Genomic DNA, 23,301 nt, shown 5'->3' with positions numbered 1-23,301 from the left:
TGAGGCCATGAAGAAGGGCGGAGCAATTCCTATGGGCTATGTTTGATGCCATTGGATTAATGGGAGCCAGGTATGCTACATGGGTATGTGCATAACACTGCAATGGATGTCTAACAAAAAGGTAGTGAAAATGGATGTGTGAAGAGGTGGTGAAAATTGAGAAACTGCCTCAAGCCTGTGGTGCGGTCATGTGCCCCTCATTTGAAGTGGACCACTCAAAAAAGCTAAACAACACCGATACAATCAGAATGTGGAGGAAGTATTAAGGTGACAGACTTAAGAACAATACCAAGGGTACCAAAATATTAGCAAAGGTGTTAAATACACACACCTGGGTTAAAAAGTATACTGTAAAAATGTCCACACAGAGGACAAAGATCAAAAAGAACAACATGCCTGAAAAATCTTTGAAGATTAAGGTTCCATTAAGCCAGATTAAAAAGCTTGAAAGCCATGAGCGAGCATCCATCTTTGTCATCTGAGTCAGAAAAACATATGGTGATCCAATTTTCTGATGTTCAGAATACAGTTTATAGAGGCTGTAGTATTAACCCCAGGGAGGTTTATGGCTTGGAGGTGGATCTATCATTCCAGTTCTGTTTTTTTCCAATTTATTATTCCTAGTACCCTTGAGTGGACATGAGTCTTCAGTGTCAATAATGTGGAAGAGGAATTTGTTGTGGTACGGGTACTTTTGGGTGTGTTTTGCCATTAGGTTAGTGGGAACCCCTTATCTGATGTACTTACTGTGTCAAGCTATTCATGTTTTGAGTTTGTTGATCATTTTTCTGACATAAAAAGCTGGGCATCTGTGGCATTGGGCTCTGTATACCACATGAATGGAGTTGCAGTTGCTGTATGTCTGGCTTGTGTAGTCTTTCTTTGTGCTGGGACAGTGGAACTTTGTCTTTCTGCTCATAAACTAACAGTAGTTGCAGAATGGGGGGAGGGTCACAGGGAAATGTTTCTGGAGTGGGATCAGGTGAAGCCCAAATGTGTGAGTTTTTCACATAGTCCCAAATGCTTTTGTTCCTTCTGACTGTTAGACATAGTTTGGGTGGAAGGATTTTGCTCTGAATACTGCATTCACTGATGATGCACCAATTCTCATTTAAATTTTTTTTTTAGGTCCTGGAAGTCAACCAAGTATGTTTGAGTAATGTTGGTACTCAACTCTTCTTTGTTTGAAGAATCTTGTGACCTCTTGGGAAGTTGTTTCTGGGTTGTTGTGGGTGCCATTACTGTCTTTCTTTGTTGGATGATTGGGTCTAAGATTTGTTTGCTTATGCGATTGCTGTAATCTCTTGCTAGAAAGTCTTTTTCCAGGTTGATGATGTTTTTCGTGAAGGTGGTAATCTCTTTGGAAACTCTGGAGATCCTTAGTCCATGTGACTTAATGATGTTCTTTTTTGGTTTTAAACGGATGCATGCTGTTCCAGTGCAGTAAAATGTTAACTCTGGTAGGTTTCTGGTATAAATCATTGGTGAGGTTGGATTGTCCTGGGGCTTTCCTAATGTGGAGACTGATAAAGTTAACAGAGTCCTGGCTGTGGATGGTGGTAAATTTTAAGAAATTGATGAACTGGCTGATATGTTGGTAAAAGTTTTCCAGCTGCTCAATGTCATTGTTCCATACAATGAAAATGTCAGCTATAAAACATAAATAGCAGGCCATTGAGCTGTTGTAGGGGAATTGTAGGTATCTTCCTGTTTCCATTTCCCCAGAGCCATGTTTTCCAAACTGAAGCCATCACTGTGCCCATTGTGATCCCTTTTGTTTGTCTAAAACAGTGGTTCTCAAATTAGACGTAGTTGTTTTTTAACAGTAGGATTTGGAGTCTGCTGATGACTTCAGGCTCTCCTAGTAGGGCTTCTCATTCTTCTTTGTAAGCATCAATAACTGTTTTTGCACAGTATTCATGAGAAAGCATTGTGTAGGCCAGTAACTGCTTTTACACAGTATTCATGAGAAAACATTGTGTAGAGGTCCTCTATACTGATAGTGACTAGCCAGGTATCACTACGGACCATTAAGTTCTCGATTTTTTTTTCAGGAAGTCCACGATGTCCACAACAAATGATTTTTTTCAACCGGTGGCTTAATTTGTACCTCCAGTTAGATGGAAATAGGTTCTGTAATGGACCCACCACTTGCAAGCCATTAAAACAGGTTACCAACTGGAACCACTCCACTAAACCACTCTTGAAAGCTGAACAAGAAGTACTCAAAAAGGATTCGAATTTGTACCACGACAAAGAAGCAGCCTTGTGAAAACCATCATCGATTTGAAACTCTTCACACAAAATGTCAACTTAAGGATCTTTTTCCATGACAAGAAACCACAGTATCTGATCGCAGCACCCATGGTCACAATTTAGAAATGAAAGAAACCCAGTACCACAAGAAACCACAGTATCTGATCACAGCACCCATGGTCACAATTTAGAAATGAAAGAAACCCAGTGCCTTTACCTCTCCCCCATCCCACAGTTACAGCCTTTGAAAATAAATGTGCAGCTGACATCAGAAAATTACTACAAAAACTACGATGTAAAAAATTTCACAACTAGAAACCCCAAGAAATTTTCACTATCTAGACCCTCAGCAGAGACAAAACAAGAACACTGAAGGTGGATAAGGGAGGAGGAATCTTAATCACTGACACCACCATGTACAACAGGAAAACCCCTAAGCTTTCACACAATCCCCACCTTTATGAACCCAGCAACACAGGGAAAATCAAAACAGCCTACAAAAACATCCTTACAGAAATCATCAATCTCAGCAAAGAAGGCTTTATCAGCATCAGTCTCCTAGAATTCCTAACCATCACCCAACCCAGACTACCATGCTTTTTTGGGATTGCCAAACCAGAATAAAACATCCAGAACCCACATTACAGACCAGTAATCACAAGGAGTTTATTTATTTTGGAGTGCTGAAACCTAACTGTGATGAGCCTAAGTTTACAGCACAAAACAGTTTTTAAGCATACAGCCAGGGCTGTGTGTTGAATTTATAATCATAATCATATACGGAGTCATGGCTGCATGACCCATTAAGTCCTCTCACAGCTCAGTGAAGAAACATAAGTAAATAAGCTTTCACTTCCCTCATATTAAGGTTAATAACTCAGGCAACGGCATTTTGCTTATAACTTGACCTTAAACTGCTGAAAACATGTCCTTCAGGTGTTGCTGTGACTAAGCACATTAGAGTGAGCACAACAAAAAACACAAGCTGGAATGTTAAGAAGATGGATTGTATGATAACACGCAGAAAGCCAAGGATGACATTGTGAAGTGGTAGCAGAAGTAATCAGAACAGAAATAAAACAAGGGAATTGTACCACTGCAGTGATTGTAATTGTGTAGTAAGTGTGCATTCTGTAATCATTGTAATTGTATAGTAAGTGTGCATAGCACAATACTCATGACCTCTTTCGGTTGTACACATCAACCAGCTAACCAGAACTTTTAACAAAGAATACCAGAACACAGAGGATGATTCACTTATCTGCCTTTAATAAGAAACACAGCCTATTCACAAGTTACATTAAAAAAATCAGACAGTATCTTCCAAAATGAATTATATGCCAAAGGAGCAGTGGCATATTAAGGAAATGTTCAATAAGAACTTTACCAATTCCTGCTTCTGCAGATTTACTCTCATTTATTACATTAAAAAAGGTGGTCCTTGCAGTGAAAGTGGTTAAGCCGAAGAGTAAGGAATTTACTTTAAATTACTGTTACAGAGTTTGCATTAGGAGCTATCCATACCAAAAGTGAATCCACTCCAAATGGTTTTATGAAACATATGAAAGCACTTCATGTTTTTGTACTAATCTTCCTGTTATGTATATCAGTCGCATATAAGAACCTTGTCTACATTCACTCACTACAGTGATACTAAGGATGTATGTTCCCATTTATTCCATTTCCACCTGGTATATGTCTGACCTTGCAAGTCGCAATGTGTATTTTCTAATATACTTACAGTCAGGACCACCCCTAGTAAATTTACAGTCAGAGCCCAATATGTTAAATTTGTTTATTACATTTCTCAACAAAATCTACATATCTTCAGCACATGACACAAAGCCAATTCTTCACAGAAATGAGTTCACAGACTGCAAGAAATGTATGCTATTTCACTTAATATCAAGCTAAGAAAAGGAAACACTTGATTTTCTCCCAGTGTTTCCAAGTTTCACTGTAACAAATACAGATTTAAAGACCTATAAATAGCTCAGTGTTGTAGCCCATAGGAAGGTAAAAGAGAACACTGAAAGATGGCATATGAATTCATCAGTCAGGATTAGCAGTCTCTTCCCTCCACCAACATGCATAAGTGTGCAGCATACACCCCTGACTGCATGGCTTCCTGCAGCAGCACAGCATGCCTTCTTGCCAACATGAATTACTGTAGGAGTTTAGCATGTCTTCCTAACTGCATGCTTACTGCAGTAGTACAGCATGCCTCCCTGACTGCATGGATTAATGCAGGAGTGCAACATGTCCTTCTGATTGCAAGACTACCGCAGCAGTACAGCGTCTTTCCCTGCCTGTATGGATTACTGTAGGTGTCTTGTATGTTCCCCTGACTGTAGGATTACTGTAGCAGTACAGCATGTCTTCTGTTTGCATGGCGTACTGCATGACTGCAGCATATCCTCCTTATGCATTATTACAGCAGCAGTACAATATGTCTCTCTGCCTGCATAGATTACTGCACAAGTGTAGTGAGTCCACTTGCCTACACAAATTACTATGGGAGTGCAGCAGTATAGCATATCTCTCTCACTGCGTGATTACTGCAGCAGTAAAACATGTCTCTCTTCCTGCATTGATTACTGCAGTAGTGCTGCATGTTCCCCTGCCTGCACTGATTGCTATAAAAAGTACTGGAAATCCCCAGACTGTATGTGTTACTGAAAGAAGGCAGAAAACCCCCTTGTCTGTATAGATTATTGAAGGTCTGCAGCAAGTCTCCATGGGTCCATACAATACTGAAGCAATGTAGCATCATTCCTGAATAGCACTGATAACTGCAGAGCTGCAGCATGTTACAATGTCTGCATGCACTGATCGATGTAGAAATGCAGCAAATCTCCATATTTACATGCATCACTAAAGGACTGCAGCAAAGTCTCCTGACTACATAAATTACTACAGGACTACATTAAATCTCCATGGCTGTACATATTACTGCAGCAATTCAGCATGCTCCTCAAATGTGGGAATTACTGCAGGACGGCAGCATGTCTTTGTGGCTGTACATATTACTGCAGCAATTCAGCATGCTCCTCAACTGTGTGAATTATTGCAGGAGGGCAGCACGTCTTTGTGGCTGTACATATTACTGCAGCAATTCAGCAAGCTCCTCAATTGTGTGAATTACTGCAGGAGGGCAGCACGTCCCCTTGTCTGCATGAATTACTACAAAAAGTGCAACAAGTCCTCATGACTGATTGTATTACTGAAACAGTACAGCATCATCTCTTGATGGCATAGATTACTGCAGGAACACAGCAAGTTACCATGGATACATGGATTAGTGCAGGACAGAAGCATCACCCACAGTCTGAATATATTCCTGTGAAGTGCAACATGTCCACCTGATGGATAGACTGCCATAGGATTGTAGTATTTACTCCAGTATAGAAGGACTACAGCAAGAGTGAAGTATGTCTCCCTGCTTGCATGGTTACTCCAAGAATACAGCATGGTTCCCCCTACCTACACAGATTACTGCAGCACTACATTGCATCTCCTGTGCTTGACTAGATGTACCCCTACCTGCATTCTACATGAATTATTGCAGAAGTATAGAATATCTCTCTGCCCCATGAATTACTGCAGGAATGCAGTATATAAGGTAGCTGAAGATACTATTGCAAGAATGCAGCAAAGTCCCTCACCTGCTTGAATTAATACACAAGTACAACAAATCCCAATGGTTGCATGAATTACTGCAGAAATGTAGCATCACCACTTGACAGTATGGATAACTGCAGAAGTCCAACATGCTAACATGACCGCATGCATTACTGCAAGAGTATGGTATGCCTCCCCATTTTTACTGCAAGAGTACAGCAGTCTCTGTACCTGCATGTATTACTGCAGGAATGCAGCATGTCTCTCTGCCTGTATAGGTTACTTAAGAAATGCAGCATGTCCTTCTGCTGACACAGATTAATGCAAGAGTGCAGCATGTCTCCCTGCCTGCGTGCATTACTATAGTAATGCAGCATGCACCTCTGCTGGCACAGATTACTGCAAGAGTACAGCATGTATTCCTGGTTGTATTAATTAGCACACAAATGTAGCATATCTTCTTGACTGCATGTATTACTGCAAGACAGCAGCATGGTGCTACCACTCACTACTGTAATAGTGTAAATGACAACCATGGATGCCATAGTGGGACTGGCATTCTGTTTTATTTGTTCACTTATTTTGTTTGGTTGACTGTTTACGTCAACCAAAATGAATGGTCCTTTTTCTGGGATGTCTTTGGATCACAAGTGAAATACTTCCTTGGGGTCACTAACTGTAGTAGTCATGCAGGAAGATGATTTCTAGGTTTGAAGTCCAACACCTTCGCCAACATACTATGCTGCCTCCAAAACATTTGTCCCTGCATGGAGCACATCACCATCAGTTACAAAGCAGCCATTCAGTAACAACACTGAGCACAAATCTTGGTGTGGGGAGGGACTGCAATGCAATTGGTTCTGAATGTGTAGTTTCCATGTAGAAACAAGTGCAGTGCCCTATTACTGACTATAACAACTGCTCATTTCCAGTTTACAGAGCCCTAGCCCAGGAAAGGCAGTGTTTCTAGTTAACATTAGTTGCCTGGATGTACATGACTTCAATGACAGTGGTATCACTGGGAGAAAAGAACAAGGGGGTTGTACATTCAGTGTTCTCATACATAACTCCATTAAACTCATACTATATTATTCTGGCAGTGACAGATTAAGACCGTCTAACAATGCATTACTGTCTGCTTATGGTTACAGTAGTCTAGAGCAGGAAATTCAGATAGGGGAAAATTTGAATACACTTATAAAATCAAAACTCAATGCATTTCACAAACTCAATGTGCAGAAAGCTTTGCACCCTCAACTCCATTTAATAATATAATCAACACTACAGTTTCCCTTGGAAAGGGGTAAAACTTTCCCTTTTAAGATTTCGGAGAATTTTAATATTTTAACCTAGATGGCCCTTTTGCTTCACTTATAAGCAGCCATTTCTAGTTATTTGACCAGTGGACACTTTCCAGTCATTTTTCACTAACTTCCATAAAGTTAGTGCAATAACATTCAATCAGTATCTTGAATATTTTTATTTACTTATATATTTTTTCATTTGTACTGAAACTGTTCCCTTTTGACAAGAGACTGGAACTGATGAAATGACAAACTCAGATTAGACACAATCGGACACGGTTATGACAGATGTTTTCATTCAGTAGAAGTCTGTAAAATCACTGACTGTAAACTGGACCCATGGCATTCCATTGTCTAGGAAATTAAGGCAACACAGAGGGATGGTACGCAAACCTGACTCACAGAAAGTTAAAAGAAAAGTACATTTATAAATCAGAAAACCTGACTTTTTTATTTTGTAGTAACAACTCTATCCACATTTAGTTGCTTGCTGTTTCACATGGTGGCCCTTATAAATGATACAGTAAAACAGAAAACCTGACTTTTTATTTTGTAGTAGCTACTTTATCCACATTTATTGGCTTGCTGTTTCACATGGTGGCCCTTATAAATGATGCAGTAAACTAATGATAACCAAATCAAATGGAGCCTGACATGTTGCAATTGCTATTATAAAGTTATTTTTTTCTTAAAATTAGAGATTCATTTACAGTTAAAATCCAACAAAAAGTGAAGAAGATGATGTTAAAGAAAACTGAGACGTCAGTTTCTCTGTGATTTACAATGTACACTCCAGTCAGAGTGTACTGCAGCAGATGTCATCATGACAGCTTTTACAGCCTGGGTACAAATGTCGCAGTCCTTTAACATGACGGCTTTTACAGCCTGGGTACAAATGTCACAGTCCTTTAACATGATGGCTTTTACAGCCTGGGTACAAATGTCGCAGTCCATTAACATGGCGGGTTTTACAGCCTGGGTACAAATGTCACAGTCCTTTAACATGACGGCTTTTACAGCCTGGGTACAAATGTCACAGTCCTTTAACATGATGGCTTTTACAGCCTGGGTACAAATGTCGCAGTCCTTTCTATTATGTTTCCTTTTCAGAATCTCAGAAACACGTACTTGGAGTGTAGTCATTTTTATGGCTCTTTGCTTACTGGTCCTCACCAAATCCCTGTTGCAGTTGTGTTTTCCCATGTGACAACTGATTGTTTTGTGGAATGTCACATCACAGAACAACACTGGCATGTTTTCTGTTTGGGTTGAGCCAGCTGCTTTCCATCCATTCGGGTTTCTGGCTCTGTATTCTGACTTGATTCTATTGCAGCATGTACAGGCTTTGAAACAGCATCGGCCGTTGATAAGGAAGCAGTGTTGTGGGCAGGAGACCTGCTGGTTGTGCTTGGTTCTAAATGTGTCTCACGCAAAAGAGGTTCTGCAGCCTGAAATGAATGCAGCACTGTAGGTTTTATTTCTTCCGGTAAAGGCTGGGTCTCAGGCTTGTTACCACCACCATCTGCATTTGCGTTCAGAACAACAGCTGTGGGTTCAGGCCTTTCTTGGAGAAGGGGTAACTGTTCCTGGACCACTGCTTCCTCTTCCTGTAACATAGGGTTTTCCTCATCACCTGACAGGTTTTCTTTCTGAAGCAGCAGATTCTGATCATGGAATAAAACTGTGTCCCCATGGGATGCCTTCTCATCTCGAATGTCCAAATCCTGTTCCCTAAGCATTGGTACATGTTCCTTAGGTAGCAGCGTCTCTTGCTGAAGCAATGATGCATGGCCTTGCAGAGCTTGTTCTTCCTCTGCTATTACTGGCTCATTGTCTTTATCTACCATTGTTGCTGACTGCTGTGGTGATTTCTGCTCCCCTACCATGTCTTCCTGGCCAAATACCACTTGCTTATGCTCCTTGAGTATCAGGTGTGTCCCCTGCAGTGGTGATACATGGGCCTGTACAGCTTGTAATTCCTGTATTACTGATACGTTCTCCTCATGTGTCATTTCTTCCAACTGCTGCGGTGGGTTCTGCTCTTCCACTATTTGTTCTTGGTTATGTACCACCTCCTTATGCACCTCGGGTAACAGTTTTTCCCCCTGTGATGACATCTTTTGACCTTCTGTGAAATTCTCCTGCTTCTTTACTTCTAGTGTGAGCTTCTGAAGTGATAATGTCTCTTGATGGAGTTCCGATTTTTCTTCATGGAGTTCACTATTCTCTCCACGTTCCTCTTTCTGCATAATTAGTTTCTGTTCATGGAATACCTTTTTCTGTTCCTCAAACAATGATTTCTCATCCTCAATTGTTGAACTTTTATCCTGCAATGGTGGATGTTGATCTTGAAGAAATGGATTTAACTGCATGGGGACCTCTTCTCTTTCCACTGCTAACAACGTAGGCTCTTCAGACAATAATTTATTCACCTGTAGAGAAGGGTTCTGCTTGAGGACCGATGAATTCTGGTCTTTGTCCATTAACTTATCCATTTCTGGTACTGGTTCCCCTTGTTGGAGTAACAGGTTCTGTACAGTGGTTCCCAATTCTTCATGCATTTCCACAGCAGTGCCTTTTGTCTGCTGTTCATGGATTTGTTCATTTACAGAAAGCACATCATGGATGGTTGGGAACTTCTTAATGTCATCCTGTGTTGGTCTTGTGGGCTCACTGTTAATACCTTCCTGTTTCTCTTTCTCCAGTTGACTTTCTAAATCTAATGCTATGGGATTGACTCTAGTATCTGAATCAAAATCCATGGAAAGCTCTTCCCCATCATCTGCTATGATGACGCGTTCAGCTCTGAGGACTGTGCCAAACAAGTCTTCAGCTCCTGCAGCATTGGTGTCAGAGTGGTCATTGTAGGTCAGAGTGACAGTGTCCAAGGAAGCAACATGTCCTGCAGGGATTAAGGAAGGAACCATCTCATTCAGGTTCCTGTCTGTTTGTAACACCACCACATTTGAGTTCTTCTGCACCTCTACTTCAGACCTGTCCGTTTGTAACAAAGTCACAGGAACATTGTTTTCTTCCTCTGATCCAACCCTCTGCACTTCAATGTTTTTTATGTAGCTGTCAGGAATTGTTGTTCCCTTGGGAAGCACTAGCTTGTCCTCATTGTTTGCTAGCTGGTTGCTCTCTGAAAGCTCCTCCTGTGTATTAGCTTCATAGCTCTCCCTGATTTGCTTTCCTTCTTGGCATAGAGATGGTTCTTCAACATCCAAGCCATTTACAATTTCTGCTACCTGCTTCTTTGCTTTGCTGAGTAGCTCGGGTTCACCTTCTGGTCGTTTGACCTGATTCAGAATGACCTCTGTCATCTCTGGAGTGAGCTGCATTTCCTGTTCTATTACCTGGGATCCTACAGTGTAAATAGCCTTTGTACCATCTCTGTACACCTCAGATACATCTTTGCCTTCAAATTCTGCTGCAGTCATGGCATCAGCAGACAGGACTCGAGTGGCTCCGGTCTTCGTGTCTTTTTCAATACTGATTTCCATGGCATGTAGAACTAGGAAGAGAAAAGAAGACAATGATCATAAGTAGTCACTATTACTGACATTACACTTTTCAACTATTTATTTAATGTGTGGTCTCAGACATTTTGCTAGCATAATGGGCCAGGTGGAAAGGGACACAGTAGTTCTAAATGTATTACTTGTCTTTCACACAAGGTAATTATTGTTATATAACCGTGTTACAAACTATAACATAACGGGTTATGATTGGGTCATATATAGCAAGAAATTCACCTTGAGAGGGACTGACACCACACATATGAAGTGCTCCTATCTCCTTGCCAGTGGTACTGTTTATTCACGTGGTGTGTTACATAGATTTCTCACCAGCACATGAAATACTAGGCCATGATATCTGAATGAACAGTCTGCAATGTTACTTTGGCAGCACTGATATAGCCTTGGGCTGGTTTAACTTCCACCTCTCTGGACATGAAAAAGTACAGTTGTGTACACTTATCACAAATGTAGGTGTTCGAGTGTATTCACTGTTGCAGTCATTACATTTGTGTTATCTGCTTGCAGGTAGCCCTCAGCTGGCCTGATTATTAAAGTCTTTCGTCCTGTGTTGGATGCTGTCTCTTCTTCCATGATGTCAGGTAGTCAGGGGTATAAAGCATGCAGCCGACACCATTACATCAGATTTTCTTGCCCCAGATGTCAGGTGCCCCCATAATGGGAAGCAATTATATACAAGGTTACACCTCCAACAAAAAGCAAATACACCCAAAAGCTTAAATACAGTAAACAAGAAGAAAGGTATAGCCAATAGAAGTCAGGGGGCTGGAGGGAGGGTAACCAGGACTGCAACAGTGAATGCACTCGAACATCTACATTTATGGTAAGTGTACACAACTGTACTATGTTCTTCATGTTTCACTGTTGCAGTCATCACATTTGGGTTGATTCCCAAAGCTAAGGAAGGGAGGAGGAAGTTAGAGAGCATTAGGGCCAGCTATTGAGCCCTGCAAGACTGTAGTGGCAAAACCAGCTCTGGATTTAGAAAAAAATAGGCATGTGGTAATGCTTGGTGAAGGTATGTACAGAGCTCCAGGTAGCAGCTTCTAGGATGTCCCTGGTAGGGACTCCTCTGAGAAAGGCTGCAGAGGTAGATGCAGCCCTGGTGGAATGTGATCTTATCCCCTGTGGGGTAGGTTTTCCATGGTGCTTATAGCACAAATCAATGCAATATCCTATCCACTAGCAATGATTTGCTTTGAAATGGCCTTCCCCTCTGCCCCTGCAGCAATATCAACTAGCAACTGTTCAGTTTTCCTGAGAGGCTTAGTCCTGTCCAAATAAAATCTAAGTTGTCTGTGCACATCTAAGGAGAGCAGTATTCGTTCCCCTTTGTTCTGTGGATTAGAAAAGAAGGTTGGCAAATGAATGGACTGATTAAGAGTCACACTGGATACCACCTTGGGCATGAAGGAGGGATTAGTCCTGAGGGACACCCTGTCTGCATGGAAGATGATGAAGGGCTCCACTGCCATGAGGGCCTATAATTCAGATACTCTTCTTGCTAAAGTGAAGTCTAGAAGGAAGGCTGTTTTTCAAGAAAGGAATTCCAACTCTGCAGTTGCAGCTGGCTCAAAAGGAGGTAGCGTGAGCTTTTCCAATACAAAGTTAAGGTCCCAGGCTGGAGTAGGGGCTCTCCTGGGTGGTCTTAAATTATTGACCCCTTTAAGGAATTGCTTCAGCAGGGGGCGAGAGAAGAGGGGTGGCCCAGTATTATAATGCGCTGAAATGGCTGAGGCATGAATTTTAATAGATGTGAAGCGAAGGCCCTTGTGGAGCATCTCTGTTAAGTATTGAAGAATATGTGGTAAGCTGGGCACTGTTGTGCACATCCCCTGAGTCTAACTCCAGGAACAGTATCTTTTCCACTTTTCAGCATAGGATTTTCTAGTACTAGGCCTCCTTGCCTCCAGAATGACATCCAACACCTGCTTACTGAGGGATGGTATTGGAGAGCTCAGGTAAATAGAGGGCTGCAAGGTTCAGGGTTTGAAGCTGGGGGTACAGAATCTGGCCCTCCTGCTGGGACAGCAGGGAAGGGGTCTGAGGCAGGTGCCATGGTTCCATCAGTGTCATACTGTGCAAGAGGGGGTACCAGTGTTGGTGTGGCCAGTCTGGTGCAATCAATATTGTCCTTGGCTTGTCCTGTTTGATCTTTATCAGAACTTTTGAGAGGAGAGGCAGGGGGGGGGGGCATAAACTGAGAGGCTTCCCCAGGTGAAGGACAGGGCATCCACTTTCCAAGCTTGTCTGTGGGGAGTCCTTGTGCAGAATTTTGTCCAATTGGTAGTTCTGAGGGGAGACAAACAGGTCTATCTCTGGGCTCCCCCATTTGTTTCTCAAAATGTTGAATATCTTTGGTTCCAGTTTCCATTCGTGTGGGTCCATGAGATTTCTGCTTAAGTCATCTGCCAGTGAATTTAACTTGCCTGGTTTGAATTGAGCTTGTAGGTTCACTTGGTGGCTCAAGGCTGTGTTCCACAGAGCCATGGCTAGTCTGCAGAGAGGGTACGAGTGGGTTCCCCCCTGCTTGTTTATGTACCACATAACAGTGGTGTTGTCTGTCTTTACCAATAATTGTCCTGGAAGAATGTGGTCCTTGAAGGCTGTCAGAGAATTTTGTACAGCTAACATTTCTTTTTGATTGATATGCAGGTGCATTTGACTCTGGTTCCATTTGCCCTGAATGCATTACCCTGCCAAGTGAACCCCCCTTCCATAGTCTGATACACCTGTTGTTAGGGTTTGGGTTTCAGGGGGTAGAGTGAATGGCAGTCCCTTGTTGTGGTAGCAGGCCTCTGCTCACCAAAGGAACTCTGTCTTTATACAAGGACTGATAGGAATCATTGATTCCAGATCCTGAGAATGTTGACACCATAGGATTTTTAGATACCATTGTAGTTTCCTCATATGCAGTCTTGCATATGGAATTAGTAGAATGCAAGAGGCCATGAGCCCCAGGGCTTGTAGTATTTTCCTTGCAGATAGCTGGATCTTTGTGGCCAGTAGTTTGAAGTAGGCTGTCAAACTTGTTTCTCTGGAGTGAGGTAGGCCATCTGGGAAGTTGTATTCAAACTTGCTCCCAGGAATACAATTTGTTGGCAGGGTACTAGGTGAGATTTCTTTTCGTTTATGGTGTACCCCAGTGACTTTAGCAGTTTCTTTACAAATGCCAGATGATTTAATAGTATGTCCTGGCTTTCTGCCTGAATTAGGCAATCGTCCAGGTATGGGTATATTTGAATATTTCTTTGCCTGCAAAATGCAATGACTGGAGCTAGGCACTTTGTGAATACCCTGGTCGCAGTAGATAAGCCAAAAGCCAGTGCAGATAACTGAAAGTGCATGGAGCCTGCTGTGAAGTGTAGGTATTTTCTGCAAGGTTCCCTTATTGGAATGTGCAGGTAAGCTTCCTTTAAGTCCAATGTTGCCAACCAGGCATTTTTGCCTAGCATAGCAAGCAGTGGAAGTTAAAAAAGGGTGATTGTGAGGTGGAGTTCAGGGAAGAGTTAAGACAGTCACTGGGTGGCAATGAAGAGTTACCGAATAGCTGGGTAACTACAGCAGAGCTAGTAAGGGAGACTGCTAGAACGGTGCTTGGTGTGACATCTGAACACAGGAATGAGGACAAGGAGACATGGTGGTGGAATGAGGAAGTACAGGAGAGTATACAGAGGAAGAGGTTGGTGAAGAAGAAGTGGGATTATCAAAGAGATGAAGAAAGTAGACATGAGTATAAGGAGATGAGGTGCATGGCAAAGAGAGAGGTGGCGAAGGCTAAGGATAAGGCATATGGAGAGTTGTATGAGAGATTGAACACTAAATAGGGAGAAAAGGACCTGTACCGATTAGCTAGACAGAGGGACAGAGCTGGGAAAGATGTGCAGCAGGTAAGGGTGATAAAGGATAGTGAGGGAAACGTACTCACAAGTGAGGAGAGTGTGTTGAGTAGATGGAAAGAGTACTTTGAAAGTCTGATGAATGAAGAGAATGAGAGAGAGAAGGTTGGATGATGTGGGGATAGTGAATCAGGAAGTGAAGCAGATTAGCAAGGAGGAAGTAAGGACAGCTACGAAGAAGATGAAGAATGGAAAGGCTGTTGGCCCAGATGACATACCAGTGGAAGCATGGAGGTGCTTAAGAGAAATGGCAGTGCAATTTTTAACCAGATTGTTTAATGAAATTTTGGAAAGTCAGAGGATGCCTGAGGAGTGGAGAAAAAGTGTTTTGGTACCAATCTTTAAGAATAAGGGTGATGTGCAGAGCTGCAGTAACTACAGAGGGATAAAATTGATCAGTCACAGCTTGAAGTTATGGGAAAGAGTAGTGGAAGCTATGTTAATAAGGGAGGTGATGATTAGTGATCAGCAGTATGGCTTCATGCCAGGAAAGAGCACTACAGATGCAATATTTGCTCTGAGAGTGTTGTTGGAGAAATTCAGAGAAGGTCAGAAGGAGTTGCATTGTGTCTGTGGACTTAGAGAAAGCATATGACAGCGTGCCTAGAGAGGAGTTGTGGTATTGTATGAGGAAGTCGGGAGTGGCAGAGAAGTATGTAAGAGTGGTACAGGATATGTACAAGGGTAGTGTGACATTGGTGAGGACTGCGGTGGGAGTGACAGATACGTTTAAGGTGGAGGTGGGATTACATCAAGGATCAGGTCTGAGCCCTTTCTTATTTGCAGTGGTGATGGACAGGTTGACAGATGAGATTAGACAGGAGGCCCCGTGGACTATGATGTTTGCAGATGACATTGTGATATGTAGTGAGAGTAGGGACCAGGTTGAGGAGACCCTGGAGAGGTGGAGATATGCTTTAGAGAGGAGAGGAATGAAGGTCAGCAGGGCTAAAACAGAATATATGTGTGTAAATGAGAGGGAGGGTAGAGGAATGGTGAGGATGCAGGGAGTAGAGTTGGTAAAGGTGGATGAGTTTAAGTACTTGGGATCAACAGTTCAGAGTAATGGTGAGTGTGGAAGAGAGGTGAAGAAGAGAGTACAGGCAGGGTGGAGAAGAGTGTCAGGAGTGATTTGTGACAGACGGGTACCAGTAAGAGTGAAAGGGAAGGTCTACAAGAGGGTAGTGAGACCAGCTATGTTATATGGGTTGGAGACCCATTGATGAAAAGGCAGGAGTCAGAGCTGGATGTGGCAGAGTTAAAGATGTTAAGATTTGCATTGGATGTGACTAGGATGGACAGGATTAGGAATCAGTATATTAGAGGGTCAGCTCAGGTTGGGCAGTTTGGAGACAAATCCAGAGAGGCAAGATTACATTGGTTTGGACATGTGCTGAGGAGGGATGCTGGGTATATTGGGAAAAGGATGCTAAGGATGGAGCTGCCAGGTAACAGGAAAAGAGGAAGGCCTAAGATAAGGTTTATTGATGTGGTGAGAGAGGACATGTAGGCGGCTGGTGTGAAAGAGCAAGATGCAGAGGACAGGAAGAAATGGAAACAGATGATCCACTGTGGCGACCCCTAATGGGAACAGCCAAAAGAAGATGATGATGGGAAGCAGCTGATGAAGAGCTAGCATTCTGAATTTTGGGATTACCAAAAAGGTGTTTAGAATAGAGAGGTCCAGGATAGAATGCCAGGAGCTGTCTTTTCTGGGTACCAGGAAAAGTCTTGAGTAACAACCTTGTCCCCATTCCTCTGCTGGGACAGGTTGAATAGCCCTGATACTTAGGAGAGAGAGAACCTGCAGTTGAGCCTCTGCCCACTGATTTGGATGTAGGTCTGGCCGACCATTTGGGGTTGGTAAGGTGTGGAAGTGGAATCTGTATCCTTGAAAAACTATATTTAAAACCCATTCGTCTTGGGTAATGAGTTCCCAGTTTTTTGCATGCAGGACGATCTTTCCCCCTAAAGGAGCAGGCAGTTGTGCAGGGCTTGGAAGGTTTAAGGTTAAGTCATTGTGACATTTTTCCATGGGGGGGTCTTACTACTTCCAGCTTTGGAAGTGGAAGCCCCCCACTGCTTAGGCCTGTGAGTACCTTGAGACTGTAGCCTGGATGGTCTGCTGGTCCTGGGTTTGGACTGAGAAGGCCTGGATGAGACAGGAAAGGACCAATTCTTAGAAGGGCCAATGCCTACTAAATCTGGGAGGCTGCACTTGCAGGAAATCTTTAACAGTTTGCATAGATTTAACTTTTTCCTCCATCTTTTTAAGTACTTCTTCTGCTTTGTTGCCAAACAGGCGGTCTTGGTTTAAGGAAGCATCCAGTAATTTAGCTTTAACATGATCTGGCAAATTTTGCTCCTTAAACCAAGCATGCCTTCTAAGAATAGACCCAATGATAGCAGCCCTGAAGATGCTTCTAAAGAGTCAAAACCACATTGCAAAGTATGTTTACCAACTTGTTCAGCAGAATGCATTAAATCCTGTAATTCTTTATTTTCAGCACAGTCAGGAATCAACATAATTTTCTGTTTACGTAGTCCAATAATATGCTGCTGATACTTTAACATATGAAACTGGCAGTTTAAGACCCTAATGGCCAAAGTAGTGTATACCTTCTTACTCATCTGTCCAGGGCCATGGAATCTCTGTCAGAGGGGGTAGGGTTTTTGGCAGTAGTAGCCTTAATGCCTTTGGGTCCCTGTGAAATGGTCTCTGGGTCTGCAGTAGGGTTCTTAAAGAAGAAATTGTGAGAGTCAGGTACTCTGTAATACCTGTCAGGTTTCCTGGGAACCGGAGGTAAACTTTCTGGGGCCAGGCTAGATTCCAAGAAGGCATCATCTACAATGTCCAGTACAGTAGGGATAGCTAAAACATGATACTTTGTAGCAATCGGTTTGTTGCACTTAAAAGTTGATGATTTTTTCTTACAAAGTTGTTAGAATAACATATTACAGATTTTGAATAAGCATGCATTTTCTAAAGAATATGAAGTCTGAAACTCAAATGCCTGTGAAAGTTGGAAGGAGCACCAGGTTTGGGAAACAGACCACCAATGGATCTTTTTTTTTTGCCACTCAGCTTGGAGCTGAGGGGCACCAGATCAGGGAATGGAAGTGGGTGCTAAAAGACCCAGCTGTGACTCGGGCTGGAGGTGTGATGGGAAAGACTGTGGTAAATGGGAAAACATTTTTTGGGAGTGTAACAAGCTGGCAAGTTTTAAAATCTCAGTACAATGTACTTTGCCAGAAATATTGGGGAAGCAAATGGCTATAACTAAATAAATTATTCTTTTGAGCTGGCACAACGTATCTGAATTAGTTAGACATAGTTAAGCTGTATTAAGTTTAATGCTATCATCTACTGAAAAAAGCAGTTGCTAAAAATGGAAATCATAATGTAATCAAATGTAAATGAAGTACTGAACCTTGTAAAGGAGACAAAAGGACTGCCAATGGGATAGTTAGAAAAAGGAATGACTAAATTGCAAAGAACTAAACTGAATTTGTGGAAACTATGGTTCATGCATACAGAATAACACTGAAGAGAAAGAATGAGGTTTAAAGGATGACAGGAACTAGGAAAATTATGTAGTGTTGGAGTGAATATACTTTTTGAAAAAGAATATAGGTATTCTGCATGAAAACAATACGAAACAACATTATGTACATGTATGTATGTATGTCATTGTTTCAGTTGTGATTTAATACAATGTTCAAAAAATATACATTGAGTGACATTTCAGTCTTTTGATATATGGGCAGGGAGGGTGCACTGCAGGATATGAACCTGTAGGTTGAGGAATGAGGGATCCTGGGTATGAGGATGAAGCATGACTGACAAGTTCAGCTTCAGAAGACTAAAGCTCTAGCTTGTAAATAAGCTGCTTCCTGAGTCTAGAGTACAGTTTGTTCCTTCAACCTTTGTTTGCCTATGGTATGATTCTGAGCAAACCGCTTAACCAATCAATGCTCCTGAGTTACCTATGAAAAGGGATGATTGTGTCCAGTGGGCTTACCTGGGTATCAAAAATAAAAGTAAATAAATAAATAAAACACTGGACTAAAGGTGTGGAGTACAGAATAGTTTAAATGACACAGAGGGAGGAATGAATACAAATCAGTGCCACACAAGAAAAAGTAAGTGAACACAGAGAGGAAATGGTGGCAACAGAGACCAGACAGGGCTGGAAGGTGATGTTGGGTAAGGGGAGGAGCCAGGGAAACTGATGAGGGTAATGAGTATCATAGCAACAGACAGATAATGTGGCAGGTGAATGATGAACGAATAGAAAAGAAACAGAATGTACAGCAGATGGTAGCAAGTACATGTTCGGATGGAGGACAGTGGAAATGGTGACAAGGGCATGGAAAGAAAACAATGAAATGCTGACCACAAAGCAGGAAAGGCTGCATGATAGTCAGCCACTTCCAAAACCAGAGTCAGATGATTAGACCCAGCAGTAGCAGAAATCACGTTTCCCTGAAGTCTGACTCAAATTATAATAATTCAGTGACTCTGCATTTCACTCATCTGCCAGTCTGATGGTGTCTGGGCATTCTGGAAGCTTCTGTGCTGCACCCTATGTCCTCCCAACTCTAACATTATGACTCAAGTTCCTACAGCCTTTGGGCAGACTTAGCCTTGTGGAAGATATTCTTCCTCAAGGTTATTTTTTTAGTGGTAGTATGAGATGCCCCAATGACAGACGTGGGGGGTATATATCTAAAACTAACATTGAAAAACAGTACTTGACTGTGTTTAACAAACTGAGTGAAATGTAGAAAATGTAAACAGTCAGTGAGTACCGTTCAACAATTCTGTGAACTAATCCTACTCCCCTAGAATGGTAGGGCAAGAAATCCAGTCTGCCCCCAGTTTAGGGCTGTAGAACAGAGTTTTAGGACAGTGCAGTAGCACAGTAATTACCAGTTCTACCTCACTTCTGGGAGTCAGTTCTGACCTCCATCTGTAGTCGCTGAGGAGACTCAGTTCTGACCTCCAGCTGTAGTCGCTGAGGAGACTCAGTTCTGACCTCCAGCTGTAGTCACTGAGGCGACTCAGTTCTGACCTCCAGCTGTAGTCGCTGAGGAGACTCAGTTCTGACCTCCAGCTGTAGTCGCTGAGGAGACTCAGTTCTGACCTCCAGCTGTAGTCGCTGAGGAGATTCAGTTCTGACCTCCAGCTGTAGTCCCTGAGGAGACTCAGTTCTGACCTCAAGCTGTAGTCACTGAGGAGTCTGTATGTTCTTCCATTCTGTACCTCAGGATTTTCTGAACATTATTCTTTCATTCTGTCGCTCAAAAGTATGTTTTTATTACTTACTTATATGCGTGTGTGTTTGTGTGTGTGTGTGTGTGTGTGTGTGTGTGTGTGTGTGTGTGTGTGTGTGTGTGTGCGTGTATGTGCGAATGCACACATGTGTGTGTGTGTATGTAGGTAACAATTTGAAATGTCAGGACCCATTAGAGCAAGTCCCAAAATGTGGAGACTGAATGGCCAAAAGATGGAACTTGTATACACCAATTCCAAGATGCCATTTCTCCAAGGTATAGCAATCTCAGAGTTGGTGTACACACACACACACATATATATATATATATATATATATATATATATATATATATATATATATATATATATAAAAGTTCAGGGGAGGTGGGCTGCAGGGGGACTTGCTTTTAAGAAGATCGATTTTTGAGATTTGGTCTTTTTAGGGTTTTTTGTCGTTGTTTTTGGTTTTTTGGCGCTCTTCATTTCAGGCAACATTTCAATACATAAGTCACATAGCTGACAGGAGTTTAAGATCATCACCAGGGTTGAGGAATATAGGTTCATAGTTTCATAGGTTCATAGGCAAACACTAGGCTAGCTGCCCTTGTGGGCCATTTTAAGCCTAGCCAATTTTCCTTTCAAAGGGGAGAATCAAACCTTGTACCTTCTGCCTGTGAGATAAACAACGTAACCGTTATGGCTGACCTTTATGCCTGTCTTTTTCTAAAGATCCCATTTCCAGTTCTTTTACCTCATCTACAATATTTCAAATACTGTTGGTTTGGACTTTAATTTCCATTTTCTAGTAACTGCTTTTTTGGTAGCCACCAGAATTAAACTTAACAAGGCTTTACTATGTCTAGACAATTCATATCCTGTATCCCAGCTCAAAAAATCATTTCCTTAGTTACACTCATTTGCTCACCCAATATTTCTGCCAGAGTACTCTGTAGGGAATTTCTAAAGTCTACCAGTTCATTGCAATATAAAAACATATGCTCCCAGTTACCTCTTTTTTTCCCTATCACACCTCCAACATTTGCAATCTACCCAAAGAAAATTATCTGGAGTCTGCTTGGTATAATAAAAATGCCTAAGCAAACACTTTCAAGCAAAAATGCTAAATCTTCTAGACTTTGTTGCATACTTGGGAATCATACATATGTCCTCCCATTGTTTCCTTGTTAATTATTTATCCAATCTCTCTTTTCAATCTTTTTTAACCTCCTCTAATTCATTTCTATAGATTATCCCATAATAACAGCAACTTCTATTCTAGATGCAACTAAAAAACTGCATTAGAGCAGGTCTTTCCCTTAGGATTCCCTTATCCCTTTTTCTTTGCCTATACTCTGATATCAATCTGTGATAGCAAAGCTAGTCTCTAGTCTGCAGTCTAAATATGTCACTTCCCCGGGGATTGTACTATCCAGAAGTTAGTATATCTAATTAGCAGGGGATTCAGGAGGAGTTTGCCCCCAAAAAAGAAAAGTTCCACTTTTGTATGCTTTCAATTTATGCTTGGAGTATGTGCAATAATGTGTCAATATTGTTTTTGGTGGTTTTTACATGCTGACATTCGCAACATTCATATTTGTGAGTTTAAAATACATATGCTAAAATCCTTAGTGGGAGCAGAGCTCAAACCCAAGGTAAGTACCCCAACAAAAAACATGGAACGGTAGCATCAAATGAGTAGAGAAGGGGTGTGGGAAGCTCTGTCAGAGTCAGATTTGAGATATAAATGAGGTCCCTATATCTGGAAAGGAAAAAATGTGATAAAAAGGCAACCAACCTGTATGAAGATGAGGTGAAGGGGGTTATAACACAAAAAAGGAAAGCATTCAAGACATGAAGAACAGCAAGGCAGGCCACGAAAAAATAAGTAAAGGTCAGTAAGAAAACAAACGTAAAGGAGAAGCCACAAAACCATAAGTAAAGGTCTGTAAGAAAACAAACATAAAGGAGAAGCCACAAAAACCATAAGTAAAGGTCAGTAAGAAAACAAACGTAAAGGAGAAGCCACGAAAACCATAAGTAAAAGTCAGTAAGAAAACAAACGTAAAGGAGAAGCCACAAAAACCATAAGTAAAGGTCAGTAAGAAAACAAACATAAAGGAGAAGCCACAAAAACCATAAGTAAAGGTCAGTAAGAAAACAAACATAAAGGAGAAGCCACAAAAACTATAAGTAAAGGTCAGTAAGAAAACAAACGTAAAGGAGAAGCCACAAAAAACATAAGTAAAGGTCAGTAAGAAAACAAACATAAAGGAGAAGCCACAAAAACCATAAGTAAAGGTCAGTAAGAAAACAGACGTAAAGGAGAAGCCACAAAAACCATAAGTAAAAGTCAGTAAGAAAACAAACGTAAAGGAGAAGCCACAAAAAAACATAAGTAAAGGTCAGTAAGAAAACAGACGTAAAGCAGAAGCCACAAAAACCATAAGTAAAGGTCAGTAAGAAAACAAACATAAAGGAGAAGCCACAAAAACCATAAGTAAAAGTCAGTAAGAAAACAAACGTAAAGGAGAAGCCACAAAAACCATAAGTAAAGGTCAGTAAGAAAACAGACGTAAAGGAGAAGCCACGAAAACCATAAGTAAAGGTCAGTAAGAAAACAGACGTAAAGCAGAAGCCACAAAAACCATAAGTAAAGGTCAGTAAGAAAACAAACATAAAGGAGAAGCCACAAAAACCATAAGTAAAGGTCAGTAAGAAAACAGACGTAAAGGAGAAGCCACGAAAACCATAAGTAAAGGTCAGTAAGAAAACAAACATAAAGGAGAAGCCACAAAAACCATAAGTAAAAGTCAGTAAGAAAACAAACGTAAAGGAGAAGCCACAAAAAACATAAGTAAAGGTCAGTAAGAAAACAGACGTAAAGCAGAAGCCACAAAAAACATAAGTAAAGGTCAGTAAGAAAACAAACGTAAAGGAGAAGCCACAAAAACCATAAGTAAAAGTCAGTAAGAAAACAAACATAAAGGAGAAGCCACGAAAACCATAAGTAAAGGTCAGTAAGAAAACAGACGTAAAGCAGAAGCCACAAAAAACATAAGTAATGGTCAGTAAGAAAACAAACGTAAAGGAGAAGCCACGAAAACCATAAGTAAAGGTCAGTAAGAAAACAAACATAAAGGAGAAGCCACAAAAACCATAAGTAAAGTCAGTAAGAAAATAAACGTAAAGGAGAAGACTAGCTGGAAAGAAGAGCGAGACGCAGGCAAGAAGAAATTCACTGGAAGCTGGAAAAGAATACAGCAGAATATTAAGTATTAAAAAGGAAAGGCAGGGTAGTAACACAGCAAGGGGTTGGAGTTTGGCAAGGATAGGTGTTCAGGTAGGATACAAACCCAATAGGATGTGGAGAAGGTATTCATGGAAGTTTGGGAGGGTGGCCTAAT

The 23,301-nt window shown here is 41.5% G+C and overlaps 1 protein-coding gene across 2 annotated transcripts in view; it reads right to left on the bottom strand.

Moving 5' to 3' along the window:
* Positions 1 to 3,504: 3,504 nt before the first annotated feature.
* LOC122790032 (myosin-10-like) overlaps positions 3,505 to 23,301 on the bottom strand; it is a 1,094,188-nt gene continuing 1,074,391 nt past the window's right edge. For both annotated transcript variants that reach the window (XM_044057583.1, XM_044057584.1), the window contains one exon: positions 3,505 to 10,695. In XM_044057583.1, the coding sequence (XP_043913518.1) occupies positions 8,411 to 10,695 (2,285 nt within the window). In that variant the 3' untranslated portion in view covers positions 3,505 to 8,410. The remainder of the gene's footprint in view (positions 10,696 to 23,301) is intronic.

The sequence above is a fragment of the Protopterus annectens genome, chromosome 15.part0 (genome assembly GCF_019279795.1).
Source record: "Protopterus annectens isolate FY-2018-M chromosome 15.part0, PAN1.0, whole genome shotgun sequence".
NCBI classification, from domain to species: Eukaryota; Metazoa; Chordata; order Ceratodontiformes; family Protopteridae; genus Protopterus; species Protopterus annectens.
This window is presented reverse-complemented; position numbering and strand designations above follow the sequence as displayed.